Source organism: Onychomys torridus, chromosome 2, assembly GCF_903995425.1.
Source record: "Onychomys torridus chromosome 2, mOncTor1.1, whole genome shotgun sequence".
NCBI lineage: Eukaryota > Metazoa > Chordata > Mammalia > Rodentia > Cricetidae > Onychomys > Onychomys torridus.
This window is the reverse complement of record NC_050444.1, coordinates 77,207,794-77,226,112: the sequence shown is the minus strand read 5'-3', so window position 1 is coordinate 77,226,112 and position 18,319 is coordinate 77,207,794. Positions and strand designations below refer to the sequence as shown.

General features: G+C 42.3%; 1 protein-coding gene across 4 annotated transcripts in view; it reads left to right on the top strand.

The window, feature by feature from the left end:
• Positions 1 to 18,319, top strand: part of Tmem245 (transmembrane protein 245) — a 79,068-nt gene that overhangs the window by 54,237 nt on the left and 6,512 nt on the right. For all 4 annotated transcript variants that reach the window (XM_036177630.1, XM_036177628.1, XM_036177629.1 and 1 more), the window contains 3 exons: positions 9,110 to 9,210; positions 10,365 to 10,539; positions 13,645 to 13,839. In XM_036177630.1, coding sequence (XP_036033523.1) covers positions 9,110 to 9,210; positions 10,365 to 10,539; positions 13,645 to 13,839 — 471 coding nt within the window. The remainder of the gene's footprint in view (positions 1 to 9,109; positions 9,211 to 10,364; positions 10,540 to 13,644; positions 13,840 to 18,319) is intronic.

Sequence of the window (18,319 nt, the reverse complement as noted above, 5' to 3'; positions counted from 1 at the left end):
TTCGTAAGCTTCCCATGACATCCCAGTTACCTTCCTTGTATTTCATGCACATATTTGGTGTTAAACTAGTGAAGAATGTTGGTGTTTTTAAGACCCTTAACCCACTTGAAGAGGATCCTAGAAGCAGTGCGCATGTTTTGAGGAAAAGTTCAGGAGTTTGCCACTCTACTCTGCTGCCTGGGATTTACAAAGATATGATGTCTGTCTGCAAATAGGCTTTTCATCAACAGGCCCTGAGGCTGCTTTCCATCATCATGTCCCTTGCTCAGGACCCCCATCTTTCATTACACAGTCTTCAGCCCCTTCGGACCCTTTTCTGTTCTCAGGAGTTCTAGCTTGGATCTCGGCTGGGGATGGATGACCTCCTGTGTCTTCTCTCTTTTTGTTCCAAGCTATGCTCTCTGCAGGGATAAGATGATTATTAGAAATGCAGTGTTTAGTTATCTACAAGTCTGTGCATTGCATCTGGCCAAAAACTTCCATGAAGCAATCCTCTAGAGTCCTTGTATTACAGGCTGTTTCTGAGATTCTTTCACCTTTACATCCCTTAGGCTCCTTGGTCCTTCTCTTTTCCTGTATTTCTAGTAGGGTTTTTGCCATTTGCAGCCTAGGCCTCTAGCTCCTTCCTTACCCTGTGTCTCATTGCCCAGTAAGAGGACACTATTACTTATTTTTGTGGCTACCTAACTACTTAAATAGTTGTGCCACCCATCAGACCCTTCTTTCTACTAAGGAGTATGCAAACAGTTATGAAAAGTGCAGTTTATTTCATAAATGCTCAGTGACACCATGTCGTTAGCTAAAGTGCTCTTAAGCTCAGTTACATAGTGGAATCTTTGGTATTTCTGTTTCTACATACTTCCAAAAGGTGCCATTGTTTGGAACTTGTCATTCATAGATACTTTGAACTGACCTGCCAGTCCTTTCTAAGTTCTCCTTGGCGGCCTTTCCACTGTACTCATGTTACAGCTAGGGAGACACCCACTTTGGTCTTCGGAGACCCTCAGTTATTGTCCAGAAAAGTATGTGTACTTCTAAAGTGTATCATGTCTGGAAATGCTGTCCGCTTTTCTTCTTTTTCCTGCTTGCGAAGCTTGGGGAAGGTCTTTGTCAGTAATTTCCCTCCTCGATTGAAGTGGATGTCATTTGGCATTTTTTCCATCACTAGAAGTCCAGTGCACTGTCTATTGCACCACACAGCCACATGCCATTTGGCATTTTGAAAAATTGTTCTTCTCACTTGTCTGGTGCCTTTAAATGGTGTGCAGAGCCATCATATGAAGATTCCACGTTGGGAGTGCATCAGCTAACACTGCAGCTTCCAGAGCTGTCCTCAGGCAGACAGCTTTAGCGTCCCTTCCACGTCTGTGTGACTTGGCATCCTTCCTGGAGGAGTAAAATGATGAAAATTGCAACAACAGGCCAGCTTCCGTTTATCCACTCTAGAAAGGCCTTTTGCAAATACACCTCTCTCGAAAGGAAAAACAAAACAAAACGGACCCTCCTCTCTTCCCAGTAGCATAAAGCCACTGAAATAGCCTTTTCAGATTTGGGCTGGCACCAGTCCTTCTGTCAGAATGACTGAGGCTGAGGTGTGTGGGAAGACAGGTGCATTGCCCAGGAAGACCTTTTAAAGGCCAGCAGCGCTCTAGCTTCCCACAGGAGCCTCCATTGGCACTCTTGTTTGCACAGAAACTTTGCCTTCCTCAGATTACAATTTGGGAATGAGCAGCTTTCTGACTGATAGTGAGTTGCTAAATTTTATGCAAGATACTTCTTCACTCTCCTATCTATCTCTCTCTCTCTCTCTCTCTCTCTCTCTCTCTCTCTCTCTCTCTCTCTCTCTCGGTCTGGATCTTGCTTTGTCACCCCGGCTGGCTTTGAACTTGATATCCTCCTCCTCTCTCTTTCCTGAGTACCATGCCAGCTTTCCTCATTTCATATGGGGGAGTAGGGGGAGTTTCGTATCTGCACTGTAGTCCTGTCGGGTCTGAAAGCTAGTAAGTAGGCGGGCTTAAACTCAGACAGCATTTTTCAGCTGTGAGTAAGATGGGCTTTTGCAGGCTCCAGCCCTGTGGCTGTTTCTTCACAAGCTTGTAACTGGCTCAACATGTTCAGGCTCTGCATGGGATCCTCTCGGCCGTCTTCAGGAGGGAAGATGGCAGGCAGTGAGCCATGTCTAAGAGCCTGAGTAAGAATTTTCATTCTGAAGGATTGTTCAAGTAGGAATATGATTCTTTATAGATGAAGATTGCAGTTTATTCTGTAAATGCTTAGTGACACCGATTTTATAAATAGTGATTGCTCGCCAGTGTACAGTCAAGTGAAAAAATCCTTAAGTTAATTATAGGATCTTTTAATGAGTTACAAGTGGAGTGAGATTGGGGGTTCATTGCATGATCAGGTGGAAGTGTGTCCCTGGAGCCTTGCCCTCAGCTGTGTGGTTCATTTGTTCTCATTGTGGTCTTGACATTTTGAACCTTACCATTTTAATTCTAAGTCCACGTTCTGCCCAATTGATACACTCGTCATTGAGTTTCCATTGCATCTCAGGATCTGTGAGTTAGTGGCATGCATCCTGGATCCCCAGCCATTCTCCTCCCTTTGGCAGCATGCTGTCCCCGAATGTCCACATCACACCCTTCTCCCTGATGCTCCCATTCTGCTTGCTCTGGTGGAGATATTGCACATTACTAAGTTGCATGTTGTCACGGCCTCAGTGCAATTTAGTGTGTGTGATATTTTCACGTGAGTGCATGCACACGGGTATAGCTCTTGCTTGCTGGGATTACAGCTTTTTCGTGCTGGAGGGTGGAACTCCTGGTGATGAATTAAATGAGAGAATATACATTGTGTAAGATTTGATTCAGAGGATGGACATCTTCTACCTCTTCCCCCCCATTCTGAAAAAATTGAAAGTGTTATTTTTAAAAAGTCAGTGTTGTTCTTTAAGTAAATTGATGTTTCCAGTTTCAAATTTGAATGAATTGTTAATTGAATGAAATTCTTATAGATTTAAAGGTGTAAATAATACTCATTTAGAATATGTGCAACAACTTTTAGATATGTGTATATGTTATATTATATATATGTTATATATATATAACACATATATATATATATATATACACACACATACATACATACTTTTTTTTGAGACAGGGTTTCTCTATGTAGCCCTGGCTGTTCTGGAACTCACTCTGTAGACCAGGCTGGCCTCAAACTCACAGAGATATACCTACCTCTAAGTGCTGGGATTAAAGGCACATGCCACTACCCTCCGGCTAAAGTTATTATTATTTTTTAAAATGTTTTTCAATTGGATGTGGTGACACATACCTGTAATCCTATCATTTGGGAGGCTGAGGAAGGAGGATTGAGCTACATAGTGAGTTTAAGATTAGTTTGAGCTACATAGCAAGACTAAAGAAAATCTCAAAAAAAAAAAAAAGAGGGTGGGATATTTATTTGTTTGAGATGTTATAGCATTGAAATAAAGAGACAGAATTTATTATGCATATTTGAGGGAATTAAATTATCTGGAATAAATAATGCCTCTTAACTGAGTGATTAAAGGTTAGTGTAATATACTTGAATGTTTATTAAGTTCAAAGGAAAATATCCTTAAAATCTTTGTCTTGTATGTGGTTTTTCATTGTGATACTTGCTGAATTTATTTTATTGAGCTTAAAATAAATGTTTTTGGCACAGATATCTACTATTATTTATGTAGTTAAAAACCTTTAAATTTTTAAGCATTAATCATTCCTAATCTGTAAGGATGCAAAATATATATTAATAAGTATTAGTGATATAGAAGTTCTGAAGGAATGTATGTCACTACTGCCAGAGCCTGCAGATGGTGTCCAGAGTTGAACGCTTCTGTCTGTGACTCTCAGCTGTTCTTGTGCAAGCTCTGCTTCCCTGGACTGCTCGGCAGCATCTGGGTCCAAGTGCACAGCCGTGACCTTGGCTCTCACAATAGAAATCTGTCTTTGCTGGATTTCTGTGCATTGTGTGGAGCTAGTCTCTGCAGATGAAGCAGGAGAGGGGGGAAGGGGCTGTCATGTCAGAGTTAGGTGTACAGGTGTACTAGGAGATACTGGGCCTCTGCTTCCTGACTGTTGTCCTAAAGTAGGTCCCGCAATAAAGCAAGAAAAGGAGTTTGGGGTTTCCTTCTTACCTCTACAGTACATGTTTATTTTATAGTTTATTAATTGTGCAATAGCATTGCCTCTTAAATATAATTGTTTCTATTCTAATTAAAATATTTTGTTAGAAATACATTGTTGATCTTCCGAGGTGAGAAAAACGGGTCTGATAGACTGTCTACATTCAGGGTTGACTCACACCTTAAATTTGTTAAAACTAAAATTTCTGCTTCACGGTATTTGGATTGGAAGAAACAGTGATACATCCATGATCAAGGGAGCTGGCGCCATACCTGGTCAGAGTGTTACATGCTGTTTCTTGCTGCTCTTGGTCCCTCCTAGCTAACTCTGTTTGAGGCACATTGTATTGTATTGGGGATAGAGCACCCATGGTGGGTGGTAGCCCAGGTAGAGTACCCACAGGTAGATGTTTTCTGGGGAAAAGATAGTGTGGTGCTCTTTCTGTTTGATCTTGAGAGGAAGGTGGACATAACGTACAGAAATGCGGAGTAGGTAGGGTGTGATTTTGGACTGGCTTTTCTGTTTGTTTTCTTAGATGTGTGCTTCCTTGTCTGTGGCGTGTGTCACTGTGTACTCCAAGTACATAGCACTTCTGAGCTGTGGTTTGTCATTCTTATTCTACAGCTTGCTTCAGATTTCATTTCATCGAAATCAGGTTGACTGATCAGAGTTGTCTTGTCTGTTTCTTCTTATTTTAGAAAAATGACTAGTTCATATTGGTCAGGAAAGGGAGAGGGCTCACAGCTGAGACATAGTGTGTGAATGAGGCATGAAACACACACCTTTAGTGTCACTCAGTACAAATATTCTTAGGATTCTTAGGGAGAAACAAAGGTGCAGAGGATTTATTCTACAGTGATGTTTGTGTACACGGAGCATAGCTGGATTGGAGTACTATGTCCTGTCTTTGAGAAGCAAGGTAGATAGAGGAGCCTGAGCTGTGATGTCTGTGTGTGGGGGACCGGGGATCATCTGTCAGATAAGTCTGTAATGATTGAAAGTCTGAGGGAGGGAAGTGATCTTGTTAGGAAAGACACCTCAATGGCTAATGTCAGTTTCTTCTTCCACTGGGAGCTGAACTGTCAGAGGAGGGGAGAACTTCCAACATATTCTGAATTTGATTCTTGTCAATTGTTGTGTGCTAGGAAAGCCTAGAGACACAGTTAAAGAGCTAATTTCCATAATTCCCATTAATTCCATAATTTCCATCAGAGATAAGATGGTTCCAGAAGGCTGAGCACAAGCAATAACTCTTCCCCTAAAAGAAGGCTGATGTCTGAAGGGACACTGGGTAGCACATGATTATTGGGGTGGTGACCATGATGCAGACTTTGTTTCAACCTTTACAGGAGGGGTTTGGTCATGGTGAGTCATTTCGAAGGGAATGCCTGTTGGCACTTTGACATCATAGAGCACAGATGTTACACAGTTGTGGTTAAGAAATGCCACAAGTCTGAGTCTGGTGATCTTTAAAAGAGATTGGATGAAATGTATCATATTGTTTTTTTCCCTTGATAACAAGGTAGGAATGTGTACATTGCATTTGGCTATTCAAAAAAAGATGTGGATTAATTGGCACCAGTGATAGAATGAAGTGACTTTGCATTATAAACTTGGTTCTTACAATAACGAAGCTATATTCTGCTAGCTGTATTGTGCACGACTGTGTGCAGTTCATTAGTGCCAGATAAACTTTTCTTTGACTAGGAGAGCAAATTATTATCAGTCTTTGAGTGTGTGCATGCATACGCGCCTTACACATGTTCTTCACAGGTTCTACTATTCAGCTACATTCCCTTGTGTTTATGAAATGTGCTTTATCATAGAATAGATGTCCATGTGCAGCTCTAGACTGTACTTCACATTTTGTTTTTTGGACTGTGGTATCTGGTCATTAGTGGGTACTGTAGTGGTTTAATTATAAATGCATTATGATTATTTTTAAATGTTGGTGATTGAACCCAGGGCCTCATGTGATAGGTGAGTGTTCTACCCCTGAGCTACACCTCTACCTTTCAGCTTCTGAATCTGGGAGATGAGCATTATAGGTTCTCTTGTTCATATAACCTTTACTTTCCAGTTTAATTAATAAAGTTGTAATAACTTCCTGTTGATAGTATACCAAATTATCTGAACTCAGTATTTAAAGAAAAAATACATTTCCTAGCTTGGGAGGGCAGAAGTCCTAAAATGAAGATTGGAGCAGGACTGCGGTCTTCCTGAATGATGTAAGGGTGTAGATGTAATTCTAAACAGTCTTATTAAATAAGAAACTTAGAGCCAAATAAAGAGTTAAAAGCCCAAGAGGTTAGAGCACTAGCGAATAGCCTTTAGCTTACCAGCCTCTGCCATCCTTCCCCTGAGAAAAGAGACCTACTTCCTGTGTGTCTGTATTTTTTATTGACTTTCTGTTCTGCCTTCTCATTGGTTCTAAACCCAACCACATGACTTCTTCATCACTTCCTGTCTATACAGACCTCCAGGTTTCTATGGTTGGTACTTGGATTAAAGGCATGTGTCACCATGCTGGCTTTGTCCTTGAACACACAGACTCTGCCTGCCATATGATCGAATTAAGGGCGTGTGCTACCACTGCCAGACTTCTGCTTTGGCTTGCTATTAGCTCTGACACCCAGGCAACTTTATTTATTAACATACAAATAAAAATCACATTTCAGCACAAATAAAATATCACCATATAAGGGAGACTTGAGGTCATTAAAACTTTATCCTGGTAAGTTTGTAGAGTGTGCTGCTCTGCTGTTTGTGAATGCATATGTGCCAGGTCATAAGCAGTACAGCCCAGGCAGGAGGTTATCTTGTCCCCAGTGCATTGCAGAATATGCATGGTAAATGTGAACAGTGTGTAGTGCAGGTACCTAGGGTCTACAGATTAGCTGAAAGTTGCTGCAATGACTGCTCCATACGACCCTGGTTCAGGGTGGAAAGAAAGAGACTGTGCTGGTCCCACCAGTGGTCGGGGTGAGCTGGTGTTAGGGCTCCATTTGAGATACTTTACTGCATCCTTGGTGCCAGCTTAATTTTACTGTGAAAACTTGTAAGGTAAGGATACACCCTCACCCTTTCACACTGGCTGCTCTCTAATTCTAGATGAGTTCTGTGACCTCCCTTCACCGTAGTGGAGGATGTGGTTATTCTCCCTCCCCAACGTCCTTGTCCCATGGCTTCTGACAATGCTGCACTCTGGTGATTTTCTCCTACCGCACAAATTATTCCATCCCTTCTTTGGCTGATGTATCCTTGTCCTTGGGTCTGCTGAGACCTAGCCTGTCTCCTCTTCTCTCCATGCTTGCCCCTTGAGGCTGTCCTTTTCCTTCCTGTGATGAGACTGCTGCACCTTATGCCTCCTAAGCCTAGTCTCTGATTTCAGCTTCCTCCTAGTTGTTTCCATCCTTGTTTTGATTTACATTGCCTGGCCAGACATTCTCCCTGTCTTTATTCCCTCCTTACCCATGCTTAGTGACATCACTGTCCTTCCCTATCACTTCTTTTTCTCCTGGAACTCTTCAGGTCCTACGGGGTATCTCCCCACTTTTGTCTTTTTGATATGTTTTAGTCTGGGTCTTTGTTGGGAGAGTCACATGACACGTTCTTGAGTGATGCCATTGGTAAGGGTGGCAGTGATTTTGCAGATGGGGAACTGTTCTTTAACACCATGTCTCAGAGTCTCGGAAGATGACAGTCACTAGACTACAGATCTAGCCTTTGGTCTGGGGGCCTCCCTCCTGGGAGTGTTGCCCTTGCTTTCTTCTGTGTACAGCGCAACCTTTGCTGTCATCCTCTTTCAGGGACAGCTTCACCTTCTTGGGACTGTCTGCCCCACAGAGCCCTGGCCTCTATGGTTCTACGGTACCTAAGGTTACTTGAGATTGCTGCCTTTTCCACCCAGGCTGCCTTATTCCCTTCCCATGAAGAAGCAGAAATGAAGCACCTTCACGGACGAACCGATGATTTAACTGCATGATATATGCCTATTTTACTCGAGTTAATAATCAGGCATCTCCCCAGATAACTTGCATTATTTGATACCAGAAGTTACTTTGTAATCATGGTTGCATAAACAAATGTATGAAATGTTGTTAAAAGAAAACTTGTCAGAGTATAAGATTATTCTCATCAGAATAAGTAGATTATCCGTCACTCCTCTTTGGCCTTCCTTTCTCCTGTTACCTCCCTGCTCACTCTCCTCATTGTGTTCCTCCTCTCCTCTTACTCCTCTTTCCCTTCTGTGCTCGGCCTTAAACCCAGGACCTGGAGTGTGGTAGAACCACTGAGCTGTATTCCCGGCCTCACTTGTTCTTTCTAATGTGGACTGGATGCAGCTTGGGTTTCTTAGAACTTAATTCTGTCTTTAGACACATGCTATTTATACTTAGGAATATAATTGTCACCCAAGAAATACTTGCTTTAGAAGTGGAAAGTTGACCAGGCAGCCTTTAATCCACTCAGGAAGCAGGGGCAAGTGGATCTCTTGAGTTTGAGGCCAGCCCGGTCTACAGAGTGAGTTCCCGGACAACCAGGGCTACACAGAGAAACCCTGTCTCAAAAAACCGGAAAAAAAAAAAAAAAAAAAAAAAAAGAATTGGAAAGTTCGGGCCTGGGGTTGTAGCTCAGTTGAGTGCTGTGTAGCATGAACGGGGCCCTGAATTTGACCCCGTATCACGCCAGGAGTATAAAGTTGGTGAGTTATTTCAGTGAATAAACTATTTTAGGATTGTTGTTTGCATATCCTCTCATCAGAGAGATATGTAAAGAGCAGCTTAGTATACAGGTTCCAGCGTAATAAAGTAAATAGCATTGTCAGAGATGAGCTGTTGCCAGATTTGGAATAAAGTGACCAGAAACCCAGAGGTGATTATTTTTCTGGACATGTTGCTGGGGTTATTTACCTTTTCTTTTCTCTTTGGGTCTTCTAGAGGGGTATTCGATGCTTCCCTCAAAATGGCTGGCTTCTATGGATTGTACACCTGGCTGACTCACACTATATTTGGCATCAATATTGTCTTCATACCATCAGGTAACAAGCATATACAGAACTTCCTGGCTGTCTAGTTAAGGAAAGTTAGACCTTATATTAGAGCTGCCTTCTTCTTCAGAGTTAAGATTCCCAGTCCGATGGCTGGAGGTCTTGTCTAGATCAGCCTGTCTGCAGTGTGCTTGTATTTTGCTGTAGCCCTGTATCCAGAACCACACCCATTGCACAGAAAGCCCTGTGCAAGTGTCGGAAGAGTAAATTGCACAACATGGGCACATAGATGGCACTCAACAAATTAATTGAACCAATCGGCAGGAAGTGAGCAGGTTGTTATCTCATAGCTTTGCCCCATGAGGGATACCATCCCAGGGGCAGGATGCATGTACCTGTTGTGGTCTGTTCTGAGAGCAGCACTTTGATTCTACAGGCAAAAGACAAGCTTGTTCTTTCTCCTCGTCGGTGAATTCAGAACCCTTCCACTTTCCCTTCTGTTTTTGTCTTGAACTATGCTTCCTGTCTTCCACGTTCACCTCTGCTGTCCTCTTCTGCTGTCCTCTCCCCCTCTTGAGTGTCATGCACCGAGACCACACGAAGCTGTTGTGTGATCATCTTGAGGCAGGCCTTGCCTCCCCCACACAAAAAAAATAGTGAACTGTTATTTAACTAGAAAGTTCAGTTGAACAGGCTCTACCCGTCCTCTAAAACTGAAGCTTGTATTCATTTACTTGTTTGGGGGGATTTTTGTGTTTTGTTTTGTTTTTTTTCTTCAAGACAGGGTTTATCTGTGTACCCTGGCTGTCCTGAAACTCACTCTGTAGACCAGGCTGGCCTCAAACTCACAGAGATCCACCTGCCTCTCCCTCCCCAGTGCTGGGATCAAAGGCATGAGCCACCACTGCCTGGTTGGGTGGTTTTTTTAAGGTGATTTTTTTTTTTTTTAATTTTATGTGTGTGGCTGTGTATGTGTATATTTGCACCACATGTATGCAGTGCCTGCAGAGAGACCAAAAGAGCATGTCAGATCCCCTGAACTGGAGTTACAGTGACTGTGAATGCCATGTGGGTGCTGGAAACCAAACTTGGGCCTCCAGCTGCAATGGGCTGTTTTTGGGGAGGGAAAGACAGAGCTTGGGTTCTGCTCTTGGTTACTGTTTTGCCAGTGACTTTGATGTGCTTTTCTTTTACTTGTGTGTTAGCTTTGGCAGCAATCCTAGGAGCAGTGCCATTTCTGGGGACATACTGGGCGGCAGTACCTGCAGTTCTAGACCTGTGGCTGACACAAGGGTTAGGATGTAAGGCCATCTTGCTCCTGGTCTTTCATCTCTTGCCGACATACTTCGTAGACACTGCAATCTACTCTGACATTTCAGGGTAAGTGGTTCAAGTTCTTGCTAAGTCATTGGGGGTTTGGTTTTGGGAAGAGATGGGGAAGGAGTGGTGGCACAATTTTTCAGTTGGGTAGTCTTCTGTGATCCCCCTGACAGTGAAATTTAGATGTAGAATAATATTTCTATGATGGGGTATGATTGTTACTATGTAATTAATATGTAAGTATTTATTAAGCCCCAAGTTAAGATAAAATTATGCATAATTCTGTTTTGATTTTTGTGGCATTTGGCCTAGGAAAGAAATATTTAGGCATACCTAAAATATTTTAAATACAGTAGAGTTAGTTATTTCAAAGGCTGTATTGCCTTTGGAGAAAATGATTATGCAGTTGTGTGTCTACAAATATGTGTGTCCAGCATAAGGTGAATCTCAGCATGCTCTAATGACTGTGGTCTTCATTCATAGAGTATCTACTATGTATGGTTCATGATGAACACAACTTCAACTTAAAGCTAGTCAAAATTTGATGACATGATAAAGATCTCTATTTCTAGGTTTTGATACCTGTATAGAGATTGCATCCAGTCCTCAAGTAGGTTGTCACTTAGACATGTGTCCAGATTCACATTCTTCATTAGAATCTCTGTCCCAACCAAGTGGATTTCCATCTGTGACTTAAAATTCAGAATATGGCCTATGAAACCCACCCAAGACAGTTAATGCATTTATTATCTTCATTATTATGATGTTTATTGTTTTGAGAAAGGATCTCACTGTATAGCTCAGCTAGACCTCCCAATTCACAGTCCTCCAGTCTCAGCTTCCTAAATTCTGTAATTCCTGTTGGGGCTCACATTTGTCCTCATTCGGTGGACTATCAATAAAAGATACAGTGGATTTGAGTGCTTATGGAATGGAGATGAGGAGGAGGAGGATTTAAAACCATACCAGGCATGGTGATGCACACCTTTCGTCTCAGCTCTTAGACTGCAGAGGCTGGTGGGTGATCTCTGCGTTCAAAGTGAGCCTGGGTTATATAGCTGGTTCGAAGCCAGTCAGGGCTACATAGTGACACTCCATCTCAAACAAGGAAAAACAAAATCTGCAGGCCAACTGGACAGGGCCTCAGCTTCTAGAAACAGCTATCTTCGCTATTTTAAGTTTCCTGAATTTAAGTTGTATGGTGACTTATTTCCTCTTAAATAAGTTAAAGTTAGAAAATAATTTGGAACCATGCAGAAACCCCGTTGAACCAGGGCGAAATGAAACAGGCAGCTTCTTTTCCATCCTAGGGGGGAGTTTATATGCCTACAGCTTGAGAAGGAAAAGTGAAATTGCCAAAAGTATCACCGGGGTCTGTGATCCCAGCATTCAGGAGTCAGTGTCCAGTTGGAGGCCCACTGGAGCTACACAGCAAGATCTTGTCTTAGCATCAAAAGCAGAGCCTGGAGCTGGAGAATTGTCTCTGACGTTAAGATGTGTATTCTTCTTCCAAAAGACCTGAGCTTGGTTCCAAACACCTACACTGGGCAACTCACAACTGTCTGTATCTGCAGTTCTAGGAAATCCAAGATCTTCTTCTGGTATACAGCCATACAACACATACACACATACACAGAAGTCAAAATTTTGAAACAATCAAAAAAACAAACAAAAAGCCTGGCTTAGTGGTGCATAATTGTAATGTCAGCACTTGAGAGGCATAGGCAGAAAAGCCACCAAAAGTTCAAAGCCATTTGTTTTACATTGTAAGCTGCAGACCAGTTAGGGCAGCAGAATGAGACCCTGCCTCAAACAGCCAACCACAGAACCAGTACTGTGTGGCTTTAATGGGTTTAAACAGGATATGATTTATACTTGTGCTTCATATATTTAAGCTTTGCTGTAAATTTTTTATATTAAGGGTTATAATTTAAGATTTATGTGTGATTTTTTCCCATAAATACTTTATTTGATCAGTGTTATTAGGAAATGAAAAGTTTGGTATAAATTTTATATGTGTGTGTGTGTGTGTGTGTGTATACACATTTAATGATTTATTTTATGTTCATTAATGTTTTGCCTGCCTGCATGTATATCTGTGTGAGGGGGTCAGATCTTGGAGTTACAGACAGTTGTGAGCTGCCATGTGGGTGCTGGGAATTGAACCTGGGTCCTCTGGGAGAGCAGTCAGTGCTCTTAACTGCTGAGCCATCTCTCCAGCCCTAAATTAAATTTTTAATTAAATTTTTATTTAATTTTCTTCAAACATATTGTTTAGGTCTATGTGCTATATGTGGGCCATTGCTCTAAATCTGTTTTTGGAAGAAGGAAGAGAGCTAAATTATGAACATCATGTTTTGTTTCCTGAAGGCTGACTTACCACAGTGTGTGTTTGTAAACTGTGATATAGTATCAAACATCCTTCCTGCGTATTTAATTATGTACCCTCATTAAAATATTCCACTCATTTGTGTTACTTAAAAACCTGGAAACAAACAGACCATGACCATTTCTTCACCCTTCTACGTCAGTGGTCAGGGCTTATCTATGCTGTGCTGCTGTATCTGTCTCACTCCATCCCATCATGCCAGCGATGCCGAGATAAGCTGCGGGACAGTTATGACTCCTGTGAAATAAAAGTCTTGGGTTTTGTTGACAGATGCCTTCCTTATGTGGCCTTTTATTACACCTGTGCTAACCATATTTTAGAAGGTTGCCAAAGGTCTAAACTGAGAATAGGAATATTGATGTTACTATTTTTTTATAACTGTAATTATTGTTTTATTAAAGAAGCCATAGTTAACTGAATGCATGCTAAATTGTACTCACTGTTACCCTTAAAGGAAGTAAACCTAGCAGGCATCTTAGGTAACCAGTCTTCAGCCAGCAGTAATCTTCAGGAAGCCGTGTGGAATGGTACAAACTACTGATAACAACTAGTCCTGTAAAAAGCATATGTCATTCATTGGTACATACGCAAGAAAACCCTTGTTTCTCAATATTATTACACTGTTCTTGATTCTGCATTGACGTAATCTAAAGAAGCTAGTAGTGGAGTAAAGCCTGAAATACGAGAGAACCGACATTGTGTTGGAAAGTACGTGAGGCTTACTCCACAGCTGGTGCTGTTAGAAGTCGCATGAACTGGTGTCCTCTTTGTTTCAGAGGAGGCCATCCTTACCTGACGGGCTTAGCGGTGGCAGGCGGAGCATACTACTTGGGCCTGGAAGGAGCAATCATTGGGCCCATACTTCTCTGCATACTTGTGGTTGCTTCCAATATCTACAGTGCCATGCTAGTGAGTCCTACGAATTCAGTGCCCACACCAAATCAGACACCTTGGCCTGCTCAGACTCAGCGGTGAGTTCAGCAGCATTATGTAACCATGTGTAGTCATAGACTGCTCTGTCTCTTCTTTTCATTGATTAGCTGTATCTAGACTTGTCAGGGTAAAAGTCTGAGCACTCATTATTCTTGCAACATTTCCATTAGTCCTTAAGGTTTCCAGAACATTCTCAACATCAGATATTCTGCTTATTGATATTCAGACTATAGTCACTTCATCACTTCAGAATAGTTTTCTTTCTTTCTTGTTTCCTTCCTTCCTTCCTTCCTTCCTTTCCTTCCTTCCTTTCTTTCTTTCTTTTTTTTTTTTTTTTTTTTTTTTTTTGGTTTTTCAAGACAGCGTTTCTCCATGTAGTTTTGGTGCCTGTCCTGGATCTCGCTCTGTAGACCAGGCTGGCCTTGAACTCACAGAGATCCACCTGGCTCTCCCTCCCCAGTGCTGGGATTAAAGGCGTGCGCCACCACTGCCTGGCCAGAATAGTTTTGAATGTGGTCTAAAGTGTACTGTGTACTCCTGAGGCAGGCCTTGTTTGGGCAGTGTTTTTACCTGTGATACTCACTATATTATTGTATTTCTTTCACTCATTCTTTTTCATTGTTGTCTGACATACAGTCAGTATGTTGTTTTTTTTCTTCCATTTTTCTCATTTTTCAGTATAGTATTGAAAGGCATAAAATAGTTGTCATTTTATGGCTGTTAAAAAACAAGATTCTGGGGCTAGAGAGATAGCTCAGAGGTTAGTTAAGAGCACTGGCTGCTCTTCCAGAGGTCCTGAGTTCAATTCCCAGCACCCACATGGCAGCTCACAATTGTCTGTAACTCTAGTTCCAGGGGACCTGACACCTTCACACAAATGCACATAAGTAAAGTTAAATAAATTATTTTTTTAAAAAAAGGATGAGGAAAAAAGACAAGATTCTGTTATTTGGTGTGCACATCCTGGTGGTGAATTGTACTTTACTATCTTATATACCTAGAAGTGGAATGTCTACTGTGTATCAGGTTTAATGTTAGAAACTTGCAAAGTAAGCCAAGTGTGTTGGCTCATACCTATAACCCCAACACTGAGGAGGCAGAGGCAAGTGATCATCAGTTTGAGTACTCTGACAGCAGCTTGGGCAACTTAGTGACGCTGTCCCAGAGTCAAACAGCGAAAACCTTACAGAATGGACTTTCTGGTAGTTAAAACGGCACTGGTTGGTGATGCTGGTTACCGGCAGAAAAGTCATGGGCCATGGCAGAACCAATGTTAGTTTTTAGAGCTTTATTAGGAGGGAAAGGCAGTAGGGGGCAGGGAGGGAGGGAGGGCCTGGTGGAGGAAAGAGCGGAGAGAGCAGGGAACAGAGAGAGAGGGTGGAGGTCCGTGTCCAGGCACATAGTCACCCAACTGCTGATGACGGCTGTTGATGACGTAAGGTGCCAGACCCGGAGGAGTGAGGGCAGGATCCTAACACTTTTCTATGTAAAGTATGCGGCTATGCAACCTAGCAACAGTTTCAGGATGACATTTTTTAAACTTCTAGATACCTCATTATGTTGTCCAGCTTGTCTTCAGTGGGAAAACACTGATTCCATGTCATTGTATATTCTAGCGTATGTACTTCAACTGACAAGTTGGCTCTGGCAGTCCACTTACACTTTTTTTTTTTTTTTTTTTTGTGGAGGTGAGGATTGAACCCAGGGCCTTGTGCTTGCTAGGCAAGCGCTCTACCACTGAGCTAAATCCCCAACCCCCACTTACACTTTTGTATTTCTGTAAAATCCTTTTATAGCATGGTGCTACTCGTTTTGTTTTAAATAGCATATCTTTTGAATTGAACCTAGTGGCTTCTGAGTTGGAGTCAGCTGCTCAGGAGCCCATTGGAGCTAATAATTTCATTTTGAGACAGGATCTCCTTATGTCACTGTGGAGCCCTGGCTGGCCTGGAGTTCAGAGATCCACTTGCCTCTGCCTCTTCCCTTTCTTGAAGCAGACTCACTGTGGAGCCCCGGCCAGCTGAATTCACGTTCCCCCTTTAGGTTCCTGAGTTATGGTATGTGCTGCTCTACCACTTCAGTTCGCCTTTTGCTGCAGTAGCAGGTGCTCGGGAACCTGCAGAGTGGAGGATAGATAGCTTCTTCAGAGCACTGGGCAGGGGACCACAGATTTTGTTACTGTTTTGCTGTTATTTTTATTTTTTTTTGGGTGGGGGTGTCTTCTAATGATTTTTAATATATAAAACAAGAGTTACTTTAAGATGAAACAAAAGAAACCAGTGTATAGAGACAAGAGACCTCTTTCTCTTCTCCTGGAAGTAGGAAGTTGTATCATCGAGCAGGGGGTGCTGGGAAAGATGATGTGAGGACTAAGATAGTCACCATTATTTATTTCCTTTAGTCATTCATGTTTGTGGACAGTTTTGTTGTGCTTATTGTGAAAAACAAAGGCTTTGACTCTTCTCTGCACAAATGGTATCAGATCGTGAAGGTTTTTGAGTTTTGGCTCATGTTAAAAGTGAGCTACTGAAGCTGTAGGTTAGTTATTATGTGTGTGACTTATCTGACAAGTTCATTGACCTGTTCAGCCCTTGATGGCTATGGTTTTTGGTCCCTTTTGTGGGGTGATTGATTCCTCACAGATCTTCGGATCTGCTGGTTGGAGGTAGCAAGCCCAGCTGCAGCCAGGAGCAGGGAAGAGGCGATGAGTTGAAGGTGCAGAGATGCTGTAGCTCAGTTCCCTGTGCTAGTACACAGCCCCACTGCAGCTCTGCCTGCTGTTCTTAGTCCAAAACTCTTCCTTCTCCAGAGAAAAGAGATTAAGTTCTGCCAAGGAGAGGGGAAGAAGGGGCTGCTGCTTGATGTAGCAGAAGTGGGTAGGGAAACTAGAGGGTGGTGTCTTAGGCTTCCTTAGCAGTCATTGCTTGGCTCCACGTTCCATTCTCATGGCTAGCTCATGGTATCTACTTCTGAACCTTAGGGGATTTTGCTGAGTAAATTTAGGTTGTTTTAGGCTCCTTCTGCTACTGGCTTGGAATTTCTGCTTTTCAGGGGTGACCAAGTCCCAGTGGTTACCTGTTGGATTCACCCCATCTACCCTTAGCTATTAATGGGTGCTTGTACTGGCATGCTGTGTTTGATGCACTACTCTTTTAGTGGGCAGTTTTAAAGGGCTGTTTAAGTAGTAATACACATGACACTTCTAACATTTATTGAGTCTTGCTGTGTGCTGAATCCCATGATCAAAGCTTTGTGTGTCTTTTGAGGCAGGGTCTCTCTATGTAGCCCCAGCTGGCCTGGAACTCATTGAGATTCACCTGTCTGCATCTCCTGAGTTGTGGGATTAAAGGCATGCACCAGGCCTGGCTCTGCAGGTGTTCTGTTCTGAACCTATTAGTGTTCCCATGGTGCTTAGATGAAGAAGTGTAGAGAGGTTAAGTTTCCGTGTGGTCACATAGTTCCAAGCTTGCAAGCTGACCTGTTGTCTTTGTCTTAGTTTTTCCTAAATTCTCTGTCACACAGAACAAATCAACCACTGCATTTTCCCTGTGTGTCCTCACTCAGTAACTGTCCCTTTTGACCATCTTTATCTGTCTTTGCCCTTTATCCCTGGAGCCACCAGCATCTGAGCTGGCTTGTCTCTTGGGACCTCTGTAGCTACCTGAGCCTCCTGTCTGTCTGTCTGTCTATCTATCCCCTTCCTCCTGTTGTCTAGTCATTGTTTGGGAACAGTTTTCTAAGCTTGTTTCACTTTTGTTTTCTTTCCTGGGAAAGCTCCTCCTTTTCTTTGCCAGGAGGCAGCAATGAATAGTAAGTCACCAGGGTAACCACAGTCAACCACAGTGTTAATCTTTTTTTATACATCTTTGTCCTTCAGGCAGACTTTTCATTCATAAATGAGAGAAATGAACAGTTATGCTTCATTTAAACTTACAGATTTCTCTAAAACTTTTAAAGATGCCAAAGGATAAATTAATCAATAGGATTTTGAGAAATGTTATAGATTATTAGTTGTGAAAACATTTTCAGGGCTTTTCAAAAGCTCTACCTGAGTTTGTTGGAGAAAATTTTTTTTGCTAACTTTGCCTTTCTTCAAATTCAAAGACACAAACTCAAAGAAATTTGGACAACACTCAAAAAATATTTACATAAAGAGTTGTTTGCGGGGCTGGAGAGATGGCTCAGAGGTTAAGAACACTGGCTATTCTTCCAGAGGTCCTGAGTTCAATTCTCAGCAACCACATGGTGGCTCACAACCATCTGTAATAAGATCTGGTGCCCTCTTCTGGCTTATAGGGATACATGCAAACAGAAAACTGTATACATGATAAATAAATAAATCTTTAAAAAAGGGGGGGGCTGGGGATTTAGCTCAGTGGTAAGGCCCTGGGTTCGGTCCTCAGCACCACCCAAAAAAAAAAAAAGAGTTGTTTGCAGCCATGGTTCTGGCAGAGGTGAGGAGTGCCCTCCTCACCCCTACCCCATGTACACATGCACACATGCATTGTTAGAACTCTG